Genomic DNA, 19,132 nt, shown 5'->3' on the forward strand with positions numbered 1-19,132 from the left:
AATCCTCATAGTAATCCCATCTGATCACTACATCTCTGCATATTTGCACTCCTACATAGGCTGAGCCTGTGACCTGGCTCAGGAACTAAGTATTTGTCATTACAAAAGACTGGCCAGGCTCCCCAGGGTACCCAATCAAGTGAGCACTAACAGGTAACCTGCCAGACAGGAGGTAAACAACGCACTCAGATGTCTGTTGTAGACAGACATCTGAGAACACTGTCCTACCATCTCGTCGAGAACACTGTCCCACCATCTCGTCCTCTGCCATCCCCTTCTCCTTGTGCCCTCCATCTTTGCCAGCATCAGGGTCTTTTCCAGGGAGTCTTCTCTTCTCATGAGGTGGCCAACGTATTGGAGCCTCAGCTTCAGGATCTGTCCTTCCAGTGAGCACTCAGGACTGATTTCCTTCAGAATGGATAGGTTTGATCTTCTTGCAGTCCATGGGACTCTCAAGAGTCTCCTCCAGCACCAGAATTCAAAAGCATCAATTCTTCGGCGATCAGCCTTCTTTATGGTCCAGCTAGATACAATGTAGCAATGTCAGGCCAGGCCACTTCCGAAAAGAACTGTCTGTATTAAAAAAGCCTATAAACACTTGGAAATTAATAGAAAACCACTGGTTTGACCGATTCTCTTCATTTCACCGCCAGTCTGCTTCGTTGGCCAAGGACTTGGGAACCCCTCAGTCCCCGCCAGAATTCCCCAAGCGGGAGGTCACCTACTCACAGGAAGGTACTTTACCCGTAGGTGACAATCGCTGGGCAAAAGCTCTCCTCCGGACTTACCCAGGCGGCCGACTATGCAAACCAAAGTTCTATTGTCCCCTTGCAGTAGGTGCTTAGAATGTACTTCCCAAGACATATCCTGTATTTGCATGTTACCCCAACACATTCCTCCTATGTTAATCATGTATAACCCTCCCCTTTTCTGATGGAGTGGTGATGCTTAGCGAACTGTCTGCTGGGATAAGATAGGCACTTTTAAAAGTCCTTGTCACTCCGTTCTCGGGGTTCAATTCCTCTCTGAACCTGTTGCGCAATCAATTTTGGTCTCCGCTATTTGCGGTTGGTGGCTGGACTCCTTCTTTATTCCGGAGGGACCCACGGGCTCTGAGCAGCCTCCCATCTGGATTTTTCCGTAACAACAGAAACTCGACTAACCCGGACTTCCGGGGGAGGCGCCTCCGGTAATGGCAGAATTCCTCTGACCGGGAGGAATCTGCTCCGTGGAAATTTGGGTCTGGCCACCATGGCGAAGGCGGAGACCCGTTAAAATCACAGGCAGGAGAAGCCTGTGAACGTGGGATTCGGCGGGCACCTTTTGCGCCTCCCCCACTCGCGGTGAACCCCGGTTTTTGGGGCTCCGGAGCGACGTGGGTTGAGCGGCGCGGTGCATCGAATCGTCTGCTTCTTCCACGGAGCGAAGCCGCATAGCTGTTGCCAGAGAGCGCTGTCCTTTTCCTGTGGACAATTTGACTTTAAAGTAATTACCCGTGAGTAGAGCTGAAACAGAAGAATTGGATTTCTAAAAGTTTAATTTGGTATCGTAACGGGGAGGTTCAAAACAGGAAGTCCGCCTTCCCTTTTTGTAAATAGACTGAGGCAATGAAGTTGCAAGCTGGAGCCCTGGAAGGTCTTTTGTAAAAGATCAAATTTCCAACGGTAAAGAACATTAAACCCCCTCTTGGAGGCAGGAGAAGAGAGGGGGAAGTTGCGGATTGAGTATGCCTGCAGGAGAGAGCGAAGAGGCTTAAAACACCGCCGCTCTGACCCTGGAAACGGGCTGCTAGTAGGACTGACGTCTCTTGGAATGTTCATTGACAGCGCTTAGAACGTTCATTGACAGCTAGCTAAATAAGAGAAATACATTGTTTCTACTGTTTCCGGCTGCTTTAAAAAGGAGTAAAAGTAACTGAAAATTGAAACTAATTTGAAACTAACTTTGGATTGTTTAAAAGAGGATACTATTGACTGTTACAAATAGAAACTGTTTCCCCCTAGTGGAAGCCTTTGAAACTGGTTGATTTACAAGAGTTGGACTAGGGGAATTTCCAGCTGCAAGTTAAAAACCGTGAGACTCTGGGACTGACCTTGAATCTTTTAAATGTTATGGTAAATGGAAGAGGAAAAACAGACCAGTCAGCTGTTGATAAAACATTAAGGTCTGGGAGGGCTTGGTAACAATCCAGGAGAGGTCTATTATTAGGCCCTCCTGTTTTTTTTGTTGCTGTCTCTGTACTAGTATATTTGAAACTAAGAGGAATGTCGACAGAAGAGGCTTTGGTGGCTGCATTATATAAGATAAATGACTCATTGGATCAGCTTCACAGGAAAATGGACATGATAAATTCTTAGATCACGGACTGCAGTTTCTTGAAGATGGACTTCTGGCAAGCGATGGGCTGCACCTCACAACGGTTGGGAGAAATGTTTTTGCCAAAAATCTCAGAAACCTCATCAGGAGGGCTTTAAACTGACTAATGTGGGGGAGGGAGACAGTGCTCCTGAAGGTAGGAGTCTATCAATTGATGAAGATGATCATCCAAATGTCATAGACCAAATGGAGCAAACAGCACGCAGACCTAGTGGTGGGAGGAAAAAATCCTTAAATAAGAGACACGGGGGAATGATTAATGGACTTCAATGTCTGTACACTAATGCACAAAGCATGGGAAATAAACAAGATGAGCTTGAGCTCTTGGTACAGCAAACTAAATATGACATAATAGGCATCACTGAAACCTGGTGGGATAAGTCCCACGATTGGAATGTAATAATGGGGGGATACAATCTATTTCAGAGAAACAGACCAGACAAGAAAGGAGGAGGTGTGGCGTTATATGTCAGGGATGTGTATACCTGTGAAGAGATCCAAGATTTAGAACCTCAAAGCCAAAGTGAGAGCATTTGGGTCAAAATTAAGGGAGAGAAGAATAACAGTGACCTCATTGTGGGAGTTTACTATAGATCCCCAAGCCAAACGGAGGACATAGATGATGCCTTCCTGGAACAGATGGCCAAGCATGCAAAAGGAAGGGAGATAGTAGTAATGGGGGACTTCAATTACCCGGATATTTGTTGGATGTCAAACTCAGCCAAGAGCATAAGGTCAAACAGATTCCTCACTGGCCTTGCAGACAACTTCATTGTCCAGAAAGTGGGAGAAGCAACAAGAGGAACAGCCATTTTAGATCTGGTCCTAACCAATGTTGATGACCTGGTTAGTGGGGTAGAAGTGGAAGGATCATTAGGCGCGAGTGATCATGCTCTTCTGAAGTTTACTATACAGCGGAAAGGAGCAGCCAAGCATACTAGGACTCAATTTCTTGACTTTAAGAAAGCCGACTTCATAAAACTTAGGGAAGTGCTGGGTGAGATCCCATGGACAGTAATACTAAAAGGAAAGGGAGTTCATGATGGCTGGGAGTTTGTTAAGAGGGAGATACTAAAAGCACAACGTCAGGCAATACCAATGAGACGGAAACATGGAAGGTGCCTAAAGAAGCCAGGGTGGCTATCTAAAGAACTTTTAACTGAGTTAAGATTAAAAAAGGATGTGTACAAAAAAATGGAAAAGGGGGGAAACCACCAAAGAGGAATTCAAACAAATAGCCAGCACGTGTAGACACAAAGTCAGAAAAGCTAAAGCACAGAATGAACTCAGGCTTGCTAGAGAGGTTAAAAGCAACAAAAAAGGCTTTTATGGGTATGTTCGTAGCAAAAGGAAGAACAAAGAAACAGTGGGGTCACTCAGAGGAGAAGATGGTGAAATGCAAACAGGGGACACAGAAAGGGCTGAACTCCTCAATGCCTTCTTTGCCTCAGTCTTCTCCGATAAAGAAAACAATGCCCGACCTGAAGAATTTGGAGCAAATGATTCAGCAAAGGAAACACAGCCCAGAATAACTAAGGAGATAGTACAAGAATACTTGGCTAGTTTAGATGTATTCAAGTCTCCAGGGCCAGATGAACTGCATCCAAGAGTATTAAAAGAACTGGCAGATGTGATCTCAGAACCACTGGCAGTCATCTTTGAGAATTCCTGGAGAACAGGCGAAGTCCCGGCAGACTGGAGGAGGGCAAATGTTGTCCCTATTTTCAAAAAGGGGAAAAGAGAGGACCCAAATAATTACTGCCCAGTCAGTCTGACATCAATACCAGGGAAGATTCTGGAGCAGATCATTAAGCAAACAGTCTGTGAGCACCTAGAAAGGAATGCTGTGATCACCAATAGTCAGCATGGATTTCCGAAAAATAAGTCATGTCAGACTAACCTGATCTCGTTTTTTTGACAGAATTACAAGCCTGGTAGATGAAGGGAACACAGTGGATGTAGCCTACCTTGATTTCAGCAAGGCATTTGACAAGGTGCCCCATGATATTCTTGTAAAGAAGCTGGTAAAATGCGGTCTTGACTATGCTACCACTCAGTGGATTTGTAACTGGTTGACTGACCGAACCCAAAGGGTGCTCATCAATGCTTCCTCTTCATCCTGGAGAAGAGTGACTAGTGGGGTGCCACAGGGTTCTGTCTTGGGCCCGGTCTTATTCAACATCTTTATCAACGACTTGGATGATGGACTCAAGGGCATCCTGATCAAATTTGCAGATGACACCAAACTGGGAGGGGTGGCTAACACCCCAGAGGACAGGATGACACTTCAAAACGACCTTGACAGATTAGAGAACTGGGCCAAAACAAACAAGATGAATTTTAACAGGGAGAAATGTAAAGTATTGCACTTGGGCAAAAAAAATGAGAGGCACAAATACAAGATGGGGGACACCTGGCTTGAGAGCAGTACATGTGAAAAGGATCTAGGAGTCTTGGTTGACCACAAACTTGACATGAGCCAACAGTGTGACGCGGCAGCTAAAAAAGCCAATGCAATTCTGGGCTGCATCAATAGGAGTATAGCATCTAGATCAAGGGAAGTTATAGTGCCACTGTATTCTGCTCTGGTCAGACCTCACCTGGAGTACTGTGTCCAGTTCTGGGCACCACAGTTCAAGAAGGACACTGACAAACTGGAACGTGTCCAGAGGAGGGCAACCAAAATGGTCAAAGGCCTGGAAACGATGCCTTATGAGGAACGGCTAAGGGAGCTGGGCATGTTTAGCCTGGAGAAGAGGAGGTTAAGGGGTGATATGATAGCCATGTTCAAATATATAAAAGGATGTCACATAGAGGAGGGAGAAAGGTTGTTTTCTGCTGCTCCAGAGAAGCGGAAACGGAGCAATGGATCCAAACTACAAGAAAGAAGATTCCACCTAAACATTAGGAAGAACTTCCTGGCAGTAAGAGCTGTTCGACAGTGGAATTTGCTGCCAAGGAGTGTGGTGGAGTCTCCTTCTTTGGAGGCCTTTAAGCAGAGGCTTGACAACCATATGTCAGGAGTGCTCTGATGGTGTTTCCTGCTTGAGGAATTACTTGTCTCCTTCTCCCATCTGCCAAAAGCCGAACAAACAGAGATAACGGACAGACTAGATGAGTTATTACTCTATCTCCGCAACTTTGAAGATCTAGCGCCCACAAAAGAGGCAAATATTCCACCTAACTTGGAGCGAAAAATGGGTCATGAATCTCCTCAGGTCACGGCAGAACACACACCCCTACTCTGCCCAACTGAAATCCACGCCGAAATCTCTGTGGCGCCCCTAATCACATTACCGGAGACTCAACCATCCAATGGTTGCATCTTCCACGACCCCGGGAAAGCCCTAGATGCTATTGAAGAGACAAAATGACTCTCACCCCTACTACTATCCTGGAACGTTGCTGGATGGCAATCGAAAACAAGGGACAAAGACGTTTTAACCTCCGTATCACAGTTCAAGATCATCCTGCTCCAAGAAACCTGGATGCAAAATCCTTTCGAACTACACAATTACTTTGCTTTCCATTCCCCTGCCTCAATCGGCCCAAAAGGCGGAAGACCGGCGGGAGGTTTGAGCACCTTCATATCGACAGATCTGTCGATTGACAGATCGACAGATCCAATTGAAAATCGATAAAAAATGGATTTTGGCCGTTAAAATATTCTCCACCCATTTTAAGATCATATGCATCAATGTTTATATTCACCCACTTATGAAACAAACTGATCTTAAAAACATCTGGAACGAACTGGAAGACTGCATTCTCCTTGTCTCAAATAAGTTTCCCTCTGCCTCCTTAATTATTGGTGGGGATTTTAATGCAAGGCTAGGCCACTCAGACGAACAGTTAATCAAGGAAAGTGGAATGGGTCCCCTAAATGCTAATGATGAACATTGGCCCCTATTCAGGCGTCACTCACTTGACCCAGTTACCAATTTTGCTGGTACATGTCTTTTTTTAATGGCACTTAGATTAAACCTTGTTATTTTAAACGGCCTCTCCTCGGGGGACTGCCCTGGCCAATTTACTTACTGGTCAGGCTTAAGGCATTCTGTTATTGACTACATCCTTGTCTCCCAAGAACTCTTCGATGAATATATTGAATTTACTGTAGATATAAGAACCGAAAGTGACCATTTACCCCTAAATCTTAAAAGGACTGAATTTTGGGAACCCTCTAGATGTGGGCTTGCCCCGCAGACTCCTGATCCTAGCGCTTTACAACAAATAGGCAGATCCAGAATTAAATGGTCCCCTTATGTTAATAACAATTTTGGTATTTGGACACAATCAATGGAAGGTCAACTCCTCTGGGCTGATCTGACTTCCAACAACACTGAAGAGACCTCCCCAATTGACCATTATAACACATTAATCCGAAAACTCCAACCGTTATTGTCAAGACCCAGAAGATCTAAACAAAATGACTCCCCTACCAACAAAAAATGGTTTGACCACGAATGCACTCAGGCAAAACTTATACTCAGGGAATGCTTTAAGGTCTTCCAGCAAAATCCTAACCCTATCACTAAATTGGAGTTACAACTTAAAAAAAAGAACTACAAAGAGTTATTAAAAACCAAAAAAAGAACCGCAGACTCTCTCATCTGGCAGGCCCTCATAAAAGCGTCAATAGAAAAAGACAATTCCAACTTCTGGAAAATTATCTCCAGTCAAACCAAAGCTCCTAATGAGGGCACAATAATCCCTGCAAATTCATGGGAAGAGCACTATAAAGTGCTGTTTAGGGAACATCGTCCTTCTGCGCCGCTTAACATCCCCTTAGATAATGATACACCATGGCCCCCAACATCTGAAACTGAAATCACTTCGCTAATTCTACAAATGAAATCTGGCAAAGCCCCAGGAAGTGATTTCATTGTCGCTGAACTTCTGAAAGCGCAAATAAACTGGTGGGCCCCGGTCCTTGCAAATCTATTTTCATATATAGATAAGACAACTGAAATCCCTAAAGATTGGGGACTAGCTATAATTGTTCCCATATTTAAAAAGGGCAACCCCTCTGATCCATCTAATTATAGACCAATTAGTCTCCTGAATGTGATCTGTAAACTTTATACAAAACATCTATGCCTAAAATTATGGGAATGGTTAGATCATAATAACTTGCTAGAAATTGAACAAGCAGGGTTTACATCCGGACGTTCCACCATTGATCACTGCTTAGTGTTAGATTACTTTGTCTATAAGTATGCGAAATATTGGAAAAAGTCATTATATGCGGCCTTTGTGGACCTAAAGGCAGCATTTGATTCTGTATCCAGGAGCAGGCTCTGGGCCAAATTGGCCAATATGGGTATTAACAGAAGATTATTACTTCTGATGATTAAGCTTCATGAGAACAATACCCTCCAGATAAGACTTGCACAGGACGGCAGACTCTCTAGAGAAATCCCAGTCCAAAGAGGAGTTAGACAAGGATGCCTATTAGCCCCATTCCTATTTAACATCTATGTTAACTCCCTGGTCACATGCTGCCGTGAAATTGAAACCCACCCCCCTGTGTTCTCTAATGGCAGAAAAGTACCAATTTTAATGTATGCGGATGACGCTGTTCTTCTCTCTCAAACCAAAGTGGGTCTGAAACGTGCCTTAGGAAAGTTTAGTGACCAATGTAACACTGAACTGTTAACAATTAACTTTGCCAAAACCAAAATTGTACATTTTAACCGCTCCTTCAGGAAGGATAATTGGAGCGTAAAGGGAAACGCCATTGAACAGACTAAGACCTTCCAATACTTAGGCATTACTTTTTCTTATAATGCCAAATTCTCAACACACTTGACCACATCAGCTATATCAGCAGAAAGAAGTGCGAATGCTATCCTTAGATTATTCAGAAGGAAAGGAGCTGGCTTCCTCCCGATGGCCCTAACAGTCTTTCAGGCAAAATCTTTAGCCCAACTTCTATATGGCTCTCAAATTAGCCCCTCTGCCAACCTTAAGACCCTTGAAACAGTACAATCTAAATTCTTAAGATCATTATTTGCTACCCCTAAGTGTACACCTAATGCAGTCTTAAGGCAAGAGGCAGGACTGCCCAGAGTGGAATTAAAAGTCTGGGAACAAGCAATATCCCTCTGGCTGAAAATCCATTACAATCCTAAGGGTCTATTACCTTGCTTCCTGGCCGCAGTTCCCTATCCTCCTTGGCTTATGCAAATAACTAACAAGATCAAACAAATTGGCCTAAACTCTGAAAATCTTTTTATTGGAACTCTGAACAAGGCAAAAGCTACTATCACTCGGAGACTTTATGATATCGAATTACAACAAGAAGGCGCCCTACTCCCAGAGACGTATAGATGTTTAAAAGCTTGGCCTAATTTTGCAGCTGCCCCTTACTTAACTAACATCACTAACGAAGCCTATAGATGGGCTTTCTCTAGAGCCCGCTTTGAGACAATGCCCTCAGCAGTGCTGTACGGCAAATTCACGCGGGTTCCAATGCATGCGCGTCTCTGCCCTTGTATGTCTAATAAGGTAGAATCTGTCACACACATTCTTCTATCTTGCGAATTCTATAGTGAAGAACGAGTTCAACTTATTTTACCGCTTCTATCAAAATTTATACCCCTTCAATATTATTTGGAATCCTCCCCTGAAATTCTTCGAAAATACCTCCTGGAAGATTCCTCAAGCTCAATATCATATGAGGTGGCTAAATTTTGCACTTTAGTAATTAAGAAGAGTAAATCTCTTCTGTTGAATGGCACACTGCGAAGTTCCCTTGTGTAACCTTTTTTCTTTTCTGAAGTTGTTGCTGATTTCTTGTTGTCTGATCTTATGGTGTTTAGTGTCACTGGCTTTGGCTGCAATAAACTTGAAACTCTGATGGTGTTTCCTGCTTGGCAGGGGGTTGGACTCGATGGCCCTTGTGGTCTCTTCCAACTCTATGATTCTATGATTCTATGATTCTATGAAATGCGAAAGTGGATGTTTCAATTGTTGAGGTTGACTTGAATGCAGGGAGTATGGACAATACCAATACAGAAACCACCCAGAAATTGATACAAGAACCTATTTTGATATGGCAAGCTGTGGAGGAAGTCAAGGAAAAAGCTGTTGCTGTTGAAGGTACAGAAACACAACTGGAGAGAAAGAGAAAGAGAAAGAGAAAGAGAGCCCCAGCCCTGCAGAGGCAATTTGATGAACATAAGTTGACGCTCGCTATGACTGAACTTAAGGAAAAACAGACGAATTTGAGGATTAGAGTTCACCTTTGGTGGACATGCCCAAGGATTAAGACACTCTGGGAGATGATTCATAACGAAATGAAAAAGGTATTTAAATATACCCTTTTGAAGAAACCAGAGGCCTTTCTCCTGGGCATGGTCGGTCAATTGGTGTTAAAGAAGGATAGAATTTGTCACATGTATGCAACAATAGCAGCAAGAATACTCATTGTGAAGTACTGGAAGACACAAGATTTATCTATCCGGGAAGAATGGCAGATGAAGTTGATGGACTATATGGAATTGGCGGAAACAACTGGCAGAAATCCGAGACCAGGGAGAAGAGTCGGTGGAAGAAGACTGGAAAAAGTTTAAGACTATGTATAGAAATACAGTGGTGCCTTGCAAGACGAAATTAATTCGTTCCGCGAGTTTTTTCGTCTAGCGAATTTTTCGTCTTGCGAAGCACGAAATCCCATAGGAATGCATTGAAATCCAATTAATGCGTTCCTATGGTCAAAAAAAGTCCACACAAAGCCAAATTTGGTACAACAAGAGTTTATTAAGTGCTCTTTAAAGTCACACATACTGTAAAGAGCATTTCAAAAACTGAAGGAACAATAAATTAAGTTTCTAAACATGACAGGAAAAACATTTAAAAATCAACAAAGTGTACATTACATTTTCTAAGACTCTGGGGGACCACTCGAAGAAGGTTCCTCTTCCACTCTTTGCTTCTTGCTGAAGAACCTGTCCATGGTCTGCTGCTTCATCCGCCTTTTCAGCACCTCCCTGAAAGGCGACATGACCATCGTATCAAAAGTGTTCGCAAGGTCATGTGCCACGTGCTTGTTAGGGTGGTGCCGCTCTGCAAAAGCCTGCACATCCTTCCACTTCATGCAAATGTCCCTCAGTTCTTTGGAGGACAGCCGTTCCTCAGTTGCTTCCTCCTCTTCCAGCGAGGCCTGCTCCTGCGCAGCCTCTGCCTGCAGTTCGACCAGCTCCTGGGTGGTCAGCTCGTGGTCGTGCTCCTCCACCAGCTCGCATACGTCCTCCTCTGTGACCTCCAGGCCCATGGTCCTCCCCAAGGCAACAATGTCCTGCACCACTGTTGACTCTGGTGCATCAGAGTCACTTGGTGCCACACAGTCCGGCCACAGGCTGCGCCAAGCGCAATTCAAATTTCTCTGGCTGATCCCTTTCCAGGCCGTGGTGATCATCTTCAAGCAGGTGACGATGTCGAAGTGGTCCTTCCAGAATTCCCGCAGGGTGATGGTGGTGCAATCAGTCACCTCGAAGCATCGCCTGAAAAGCTCCTTGGTGTAGAGTTTTTTGAAATTGGCGATGACCTGCTAATCCATCGGCTGGAGCAGTGGCGTGGTGTTAGGCGGCAGGAACATGATGTTGATGAAGCTGAACTCCTCCAACAAGTCCTCCTCAAGGCCTTTAGGATGAGCAGGAGCATTGTCCATCAGAAGCAAAGCCTTCAGCGGCAGGTCATTGTCCAGCAGGTAGTTTGACAGCAGGGCCAAAAGCAAGATTGACCCAGTCCACAAACAGCACACGTGTGACCCAAGCCTTACTGTTGGATCGCCACATGACACTCAGCTGCTCCTTGTCGACCTTGTGTTTCTTGAAGGCCCGTGGGTTCTCCGAGTGGTACACCAGCAGGGGCTTGATCTTCAGGTCGCCGCTTGCGTTGGCACAGAAGAGCAGGGTCAGACGATCCTTCATGGGCTTGTGGCCAGGCAACTTGGCCTCCTCCTGAGTGATGAAAGTCCTTTTGGGCATCCTCTTCCAAAACAGCCCGGTCTCGTCGCAGTTGAAGACCTGCTGTGGAATGCAATATGGAGGTCAAATGGCCAAAATATTGGGAAATTTTAGAACAAGATGGAGATAGATTGAAACTGCAGAGTTTTGAAAAACTAAAAAATAAAGTGCGAGACTGGCTTCATTATTATCAGATAATGGAGGCATACAATTTGGACAAGAAAATTGGCTTCCAGGTGGAAAAATCAAAACTAGAAACAGAACTGTTAGAACCCAAAACTAAGAATTTGTCAAGAATGTATAACTTGCTGCTGAAATGGAATACTCAGGATGAAACGGCGAAATCTGCTATGATTAAATGGGCACAAGATGTTGGACATAATATTATGTTTGCTGACTGGGAACAGTTATGGACCACAGGTATGAAGTTTACGGCATGTAATGCCCTAAGAGAGAATATTATGAAAATGATATACAGGTGGTACATAACCCCAGTCAAGCTTGCAAAAATCTACCATTTGCCCAATAATAAATGTTGGAAATGTAAAGAAACTGAAGGTACATTCTTTCACCTTTGGTGGATGTGCCCAAGGATTAAGGTTTTCTGGGAGATGATTTATAATGAATTAAAAAAGGTATTTAAATATACCTTCTTGAAGAAACCAGAGGCCTTTCTCCTGGGCATAGTCGACCAATCGGTGTTAAAGAAGGACAGAACTTTCTTTATGTATGCTACAACAGCAGCAAGAATACTTATTGCAAAGCATTGGAAGACACTGGAGGAATGGCAGATGAAAATGATGGACTATATGGAATTGGCGGAAATGACTGGCAGAATCCGAGACCAGGGAGAAGAGTCGGTGGAAGAAGATTGGAAGAAATTTAAAGACTACTTACAGAAATATTGTAAAATTAATGAATGTTAGAATGATGACGGATTGAAGTTAAGCAGTTTCTAGCGGTAATGGTATAAAAGAATATGGAAAAATTGGTTTTTAATATCTAAAAATTTAATGTTATAATATATCAGGATTAAAGATCAGGATTAAAAAGGAGGGAAAGGAATCGCTGGACTAATCAATTGAATTGGAATACAAAAGAGGGAGGTATGAGGAGGTCTGGGAAACAAGTAAATGTAAAAGAAGTGATGAAAAGATGGAATTGTTTTTAACTGGTTTTTCTTTTTTGTATTTTGTATTTTTCCTTTTTACTGTTAATTTTCTTTTTAATGTAATCTTTTTCTTTTGAAATTTTAATAAATATCATTAAAAAAAAAAAAAAGACCTGCTGTGGAACGTAGCCCTCCGTCTTCACAGCCTCCATGAACTCCAATGCAAAGTCTTCAGCAGCAGGAACATCAGAACTGGCAGCCTCTCCATGCCTGACCACGCTGTGGATTCCAGATCTTGTCTTGAACCGGTCAAACCAGCCTCTGCTTGCCTTGAAGACTTCTGGCTCGCCTGAGGTTCCTGGCTGTTCCCGGATGAGGTCTGCGTGCAAGGCCTTGGCCTTCTCACAAATCACGGCCTCAGTCACTGTGTCCCCTGCACGCTGCTTCTCTTCTAACCAGATGAGCAGCAACTTCTCGACCTCCTCCAGAACAGCTGGGCGGTTCTTCGCGATCCTGGTGACTCCCTTGGCTGCATCAGTCGCAAGGATCTTCTCCCTCATCTTCATTATGGTGCCGATGGTCGATGGGTTCCTGCCGTACTCCCTGGTGAGGTCTGTCACACGCATTCCACCGTCATGCTTCCGGATGATCTCCTTCTTCATTTCCAGCGTCACCTTCTCCTTCTTCCTCTCGCCGGCCTCTGCAGCAGCAGTATTCTTGGGTCCCATGGCAGCACAGCTCCTAGCTTCGTAAACTCAGGGGGGAAAAAAATCAGTGCTTCACACCCAAAAAATTCAAATGCACCCAGCCACCCACCACACAGGAATTCAAACCCAGAACCAAGTCCTTGAATTCCAAACACCCAACCCAAAATCCAAAACCCCCCCAAAAAAGTTTTAAAAGTTTAACTTATGAAATGGCTGCAAATCACCAAAGTCTTCAAAATCCTCAAATGGCTGCAAAAGAAGTTTTGGAAAAGCTTTAAAAATCACCAAAGTCTTCAAAAACCTCAACTGTTCCCCCAGCCACCCACCCACCACACAGAAATTGCAAACCCCTCCCCAACTGTTGCAAACCCCTCCCCAACTGTTCCCCCAGCCACCCACCACACAAAAATTCAAACTCAGAAATTTTTTTTGAAAAAAAAAACATGGCCCAATGGTCACAGAAAATCATAAAAATGCAGAAAAAAACACACAAGCTCCCAGATTCTTGCAAACCCCTCCTCAGCTGTTCCCCCAGCCACCCACCACACAGAAATTCAAACTCAGAAATTTTTTTTGAAAAAAAAAACATGGCCCAATGGTCACAGAAAATCATAAAAATGCAGAAAAAAACACACAAGCTCCCAGATTCTTGCAAACCCCTCCCCAACTGTTCCCCCAGCCGCCCACCACACAGAAATTCAAACCCAGATTTTTTTTAAAAAAAAACAGCAGAGTGCCCCAATGGTCACAAAAAATCATAAAAATGCAGGAAAAACCCACGCAAGTTCCCAGATTCTTGCCAACCTCTCCCCAACACCAAGTCCTTGAATTCCAAACACCCAAACCCAAAATCCAACCCCCCCAAAAAAAGTTTTAAAAGTTTAACTTACCAAACGGCTGCAAAAGAAGTTTTTTTTTAAAATAATATTTATTAAAGTTTCACAAGGAAATAATCACATTAATAATAATAATAAAATTAAAAAAAAATAACAATAAAAAGAAAAGTACACAATACAAAACACAAAAAGAAAAAAGAAAAAAACAATTAAAAACAATTCCGTCTTTTCATCACTTCTTTTACGTTTACTTGTTTCCCGGACCTCCTCATACCTCCCTCTTTTGTATTCCAATTCAGTTTGTTGGTCCAGCAATTTCTTTCCCTCCTTTTTAATCCTGATCTTTAATCTTAATATATTATAACATTAAATTTTTACCTATTAAAAACCAATTTTTCCATTCTTTTAACCATTACTGCTAGAAACCGCTTAACTTCAATCCGTCATCATTCTAACATTCATTAATTTTACAATATTTCTGTAAGTAGTCTTTAAATTTCTTCCAATCTTCTTCCACCGACTCTTCTCCCTGGTCTTGGATTCTGCCAGTCATTTCCGCCAATTCCATATAGTCCATCATTTTCATCTGCCATTCCTCCAGTGTGGGTAGATCTTATGTCTTCCAATGCTTTGCAATAAGTATTCTTGCTGCTGTTGTAGCATACATAAAGAAAGTTCTGTCCTTCTTTAACACCGATTGGTCGACTATGCCCAGGAGAAAGGCCTCTGGTTTCTTCAAGAAGGTATATTTAAATACCTTTTTAAATTCATTATAAATCATCTCCCAGAAAACCTTAATCCTTGGGCACGTCCACCAAAGGTGAAAGAATGTACTGAGTATTCCATTTCAGCAGCAAGTTATACATTCTTGACAAATTCTTAGTTTTGGGTTCTAACAGTTCTGTTTCTAATTTTGATTTTTCCACCTGGAAGCCAATTTTCTTGTCCAAATTGTACGCCTCCATTTTCTGATAATAATGAAGCTAGTCTCACACTTTATTTTTTAGTTTTTCAAAACTCTGCAGTTTCAATCTATCTCCATCTTGTTCTAAAATTTCCCAATATTTCGGCCATTTGACCTCCATATTGAGCTTTTTCAAGGCTTTCGCTTCCATCGGTGACAGCCACCTTGGGGTTTTATTTTCCAATAAGTCCTTATATCTCAAAAGAAGTTTTGGAAAAGCTTCAAAAATCAGCAAAGTCCTCAAAAACCTCAAAAAAGGCTACCACACCGCGTGCAATGTGTTGCTCCTCGAAGTCAAGTCGCAACTGCACCTCTTCAAGCAATGCACCCTGGGTATTAACGGTTTTATGAAAAAGGAAACAAACTTGCAGGACGTTTCCGTCTTGCGAAGCAAGCCCATAGGGAAATTCGTCTTGCAAAGCAGCTCAAAAAACCGAAAACCCTTTCGTCTAGCGAGTTTTCCGTCTTGCGAGGCATTCGTCTTGCGGGGCACCACTGTATTGCAAAAATAATGAATGTTAGAAAAATGTTGGAATGAAGTTATATGGCTTTAGTAGAAATGCTATAAGGAATTAAGTATAAATAGATTAATAGAGTATTAAAGGGGAAAATAAGATTAGAATATGTTAAGATAATTATAGGATAGAAAACAGAGGAAGATGGAAAGGAATTGCTGAAACAATTAACAGAAGTGGAATACAAAAAGGGAGGTGTGAGGAGGTCGTGGAAATAAGGGAATGAAAGTTAAGACATTGAAATTGTTTTGTGCTTTAAATGGTTTGCGTATTGTTATGTTAATCTTATGGTTTTTTCTCTTTTTTTATTTTCTTTTTCTTTTTCTTTTTTGTTTTTTCTGTTTTATTGTGCTTAAATGGTTGGAAAATCAATAAATATTATTATTATTATTATTATTATTATTATTTAAAAAAGAAACTCGACTAACCCTCTTGAGAGAAGAAAGGTGGCTTTTGCTTCCGCTGCAATGTTGTAATCTAAATAAGCACATCTTCCTACAAGTGAATAGTAGCCACCTATCTGGGGGGAAATAAAGTGGTATGCTGAGAGACATTGTTACGGTGGAGAGCAAATCTGTGTTCAACAATCCGAACATCCAGAGAGAAACCAGATGGCAGCTTCTTTTTTTTTTTTTTTTACTGTGTCCACAGAACTCAATGAAAGCCAACCAATGGTTTGGGTCAGGTTAAGTGGAAGCATGTTGAAATCTGCATATGGCACAAAGTTCAGCGGCAGTAAATCAGAAAGAGGGGCAGTCCTTAAACAGCTGAAGAGAAGGGGATAAACCTCAACTGAGCATTCAAGTATTAGCATCCTGACGGTAAGGACCTTACCCAACCATAGTCACATGTAAACATCATTTTAAAGTATGGCTTGATGAGCTAAAAGATGAAGAAGAGTACCCATTCAGAAGCACATCATATTGGAAACAATACAGTTCAGTACTAACACTCAGATATGCACCAGCTTTATTCCCAGTTTGTGATACAGCAAGAGACAAACGTACTGGTGCTGATTTACATGTCTTGTTCTTCTTTGCTGGATTGGGGCATAAGCACTGAGCCCTATCTTTCTTCTTACCTTTATTCAAACGGGTCAAGGCTTCTTCAATGGAAAGTCGGTCATCTTCTGTCTCTTCTGGTTTGTTTACTACCAGTAGTCAGCAAAGCTTGTTCTGGAACCTTAGAATTCTCGTGTCTCTTCATTTTTTTCTTATTCCAGGAAAGAAACACAAGACAAGGTCAGCTTTTTCCCCCTTTTCTTTTGCTAGTATTTTCCTGTCCTCCGATAATCAAGTTTGGTGCAGAAAATGAATGGAGAGCTTTGTTGTTGTGGTTTAGTCATGTCCGACTCTTCGTGACCCCCTGGACGAGAGCACGCCAGACCTCCCGCAGTTTGGTCAAACAAATGCTGGTAGCTTCGAGAACACTGTCCAACCATCTCGTCCTCTGTTGTCCCCTTCTTCTAGTGCCCTCCATCTTTCCCAGCATTAGGGTCTTTTATAATTCCTCATACTAATCCCATATGAGCACTAAATCTCTGGATATTTGCACTCCTACATAGGCTGAGCCTGTGACCTGGCTCAGGAACTAAGTATTTGTCATTACAAAAGACTGGCCAGGCTCCGCAGGGTACCCAATCAAGTGAGCACTAACAGGTGACCTGCCAGACAGGAGGTAAACAACGCACTCAGATGTCTGTTGTAGACCGCCCTTTCTGTGATGTAGGTACGATGTATCTGGGGGGTGGTCTTGGGCTACACCCCTTTTGTGATGTAGGTATGATGTTTCTGGGGGTGGTCTTGGACTCCAGGGCGGGCAATTTAAAATGTCTCTATAAGGGCAGGCACATCTTTGTTTGGAGTCCTCCTCCTTCTCCTGCCTGTGGGGGGAGCACCCTGTTGCAACAGTTCAATAAAGATCAGGCTTACTAGCTGCTTTGCTTCTCAATCTTCTCTGCTTGGCCTCTGTTATTTTCTCCGAGCAATGGAGAACCTACAAAGGACTCTAGAAGGGCTCTTGTGTTCCCCATAAGGGAATAAGGGCAGATTTTTGTTTATTACAATATGCAGGACTGGGCTGCAGAAGACGGAGTTTGGCCTCATTAGGTCTCCCTACCATGAACTCCTTAGGTGGGCCACCCTGCGTCCGCCTCGGCATCGCGCCTTGCTATTCTGCAACTCGAGATAACACTGAACTGCTCTGCAGGGTTGTTGTAAGGATTGCAAGTCAAGGCATCCGAAGTGCCTTTGAACATTGAAAAGCCCCTAGTCAATGCTGTGAACTACTGTCGCTTTAAAAACGAAACTCTGATTAGTAAGAGTTTGGGGAATTAAAAATTGGTTTGTCCTGGGGGCGCTGAAGCTGTGTTCTGGCTTGAAAACCCAGTGAGACCACTGGGCCATCTAGTTCTGTATGGTCTGCCACAGCCAGCAGCTGCTCTCCAGGATTTCAGAGCTCTGCTTCCCATGAATGGGTTGAAACTGCTGCTTTTTGCATCATGTGCCTCTCCCAGTGGGCCACCCAGAGCCATTTCCTGTATAGCATTCTACATCCCATGTAGTCCTGCTTCTTCCAGCTCAATTCAGTTCATTCTGCAACTGTGCAAGTTAGGCCGCATCTGCTTTATGCATTCAAAGCACCATCATGCCACTTGACATGCTAACAGTTGCATCTTTATATTCAATCTGGGAAGTCAGCCGACTGAGGAGGAACCTTAGGATAGGGATTCCATATTTCTAAAAGTAGAAAACAAGACACCCCGAAAGCTGTGGAGCTATTTTTAGGAAGACCCCCAAATTGTTGAGCTTCTTAAAGGAAGACCCAGAAGCTGTTGATGTATGATAGCCCTACCTTAGGAGGAGGCTAAGATCCTCCGTTCTGGCAACTGGGGATAGTCCTGCCTGTGGAGTTTCTCTGTCGCGTTTTGATGCTGAACTGCAGCTGAATCAGCCCTGACAGCCAGGCTCCGGACAATTGAGCAGATGAGACCACTAGGGGGTCCAACAGTCAAGAAGGTGGTTTCTGCCCGTGCTGTAGAGGGAAGTGACGAGCAGTGGGGCTCATCCACCTGGGAAGGTAGCTCATTTAAGAGAAGCAAGTCCCTGATCCTAAACCTGATTGATCCATTTAGCCCAGTATTGCCCACTTCCAGCCTGAGTGGCAGGAGCTCTCCAAGGTCTTGGGCAGAGAGAGGCTCCTACCTACATTGAGCTTCTAACTGCAGGTGCTAGGGACTGCACCTGGGACCTTCTGCATGCAATGCAGGTGCTGACACACTGAGGCTATGGCACCTCCACAAAACCTTCAGTTATGGGCAGGAGGCACTACTCGGCATCATTATATCCCACCCTTCCTCCCAAAGGAGTCCAGGGCAGCAAACACACAACAGTTAAACAACCTAAACATCCAAAAACAGTTCCTACACAGAAGCAGACTAAGAAAAATCTCTACTTAGAAGGCTTCTTGAAAGAGGAAGAGGAAGTAGGCATTGAAAAGATAGCAGAGAAGGGACCCCCGATAAGATGGTACCTGCAGGAAGCCGTCATCTGCAGAGCAGAGCCATCCATTGGGTATACAAGGGGTGATATGATTTTTCAGGTGCCTTAGCCTCAACCAATGCCTCAAACTATCAATCAACCTCCTCAGTCT

At 43.4% G+C, this 19,132-nt stretch overlaps 1 protein-coding gene across 1 annotated transcript in view; it reads right to left on the reverse strand.

The window, feature by feature from the left end:
* The window catches only part of LOC308467778 (uncharacterized protein), a 624,927-nt gene extending 613,844 nt beyond the window's left edge, over nt 1-11,083 (reverse strand). The window contains exon 1 of the mRNA XM_080989479.1: nt 10,282-11,083. Within this exon, the coding sequence (XP_080845605.1) occupies nt 10,282-10,798 (517 nt within the window). The 5' untranslated portion in view covers nt 10,799-11,083. The remainder of the gene's footprint in view (nt 1-10,281) is intronic.
* Between the last annotated feature and the right edge of the window lie 8,049 nt (nt 11,084-19,132).

Source organism: Podarcis pityusensis (assembly GCF_964106645.2).
Source record: "Podarcis pityusensis genome assembly, chromosome: W".
Lineage (NCBI taxonomy): Eukaryota > Metazoa > Chordata > Lepidosauria > Squamata > Lacertidae > Podarcis > Podarcis pityusensis.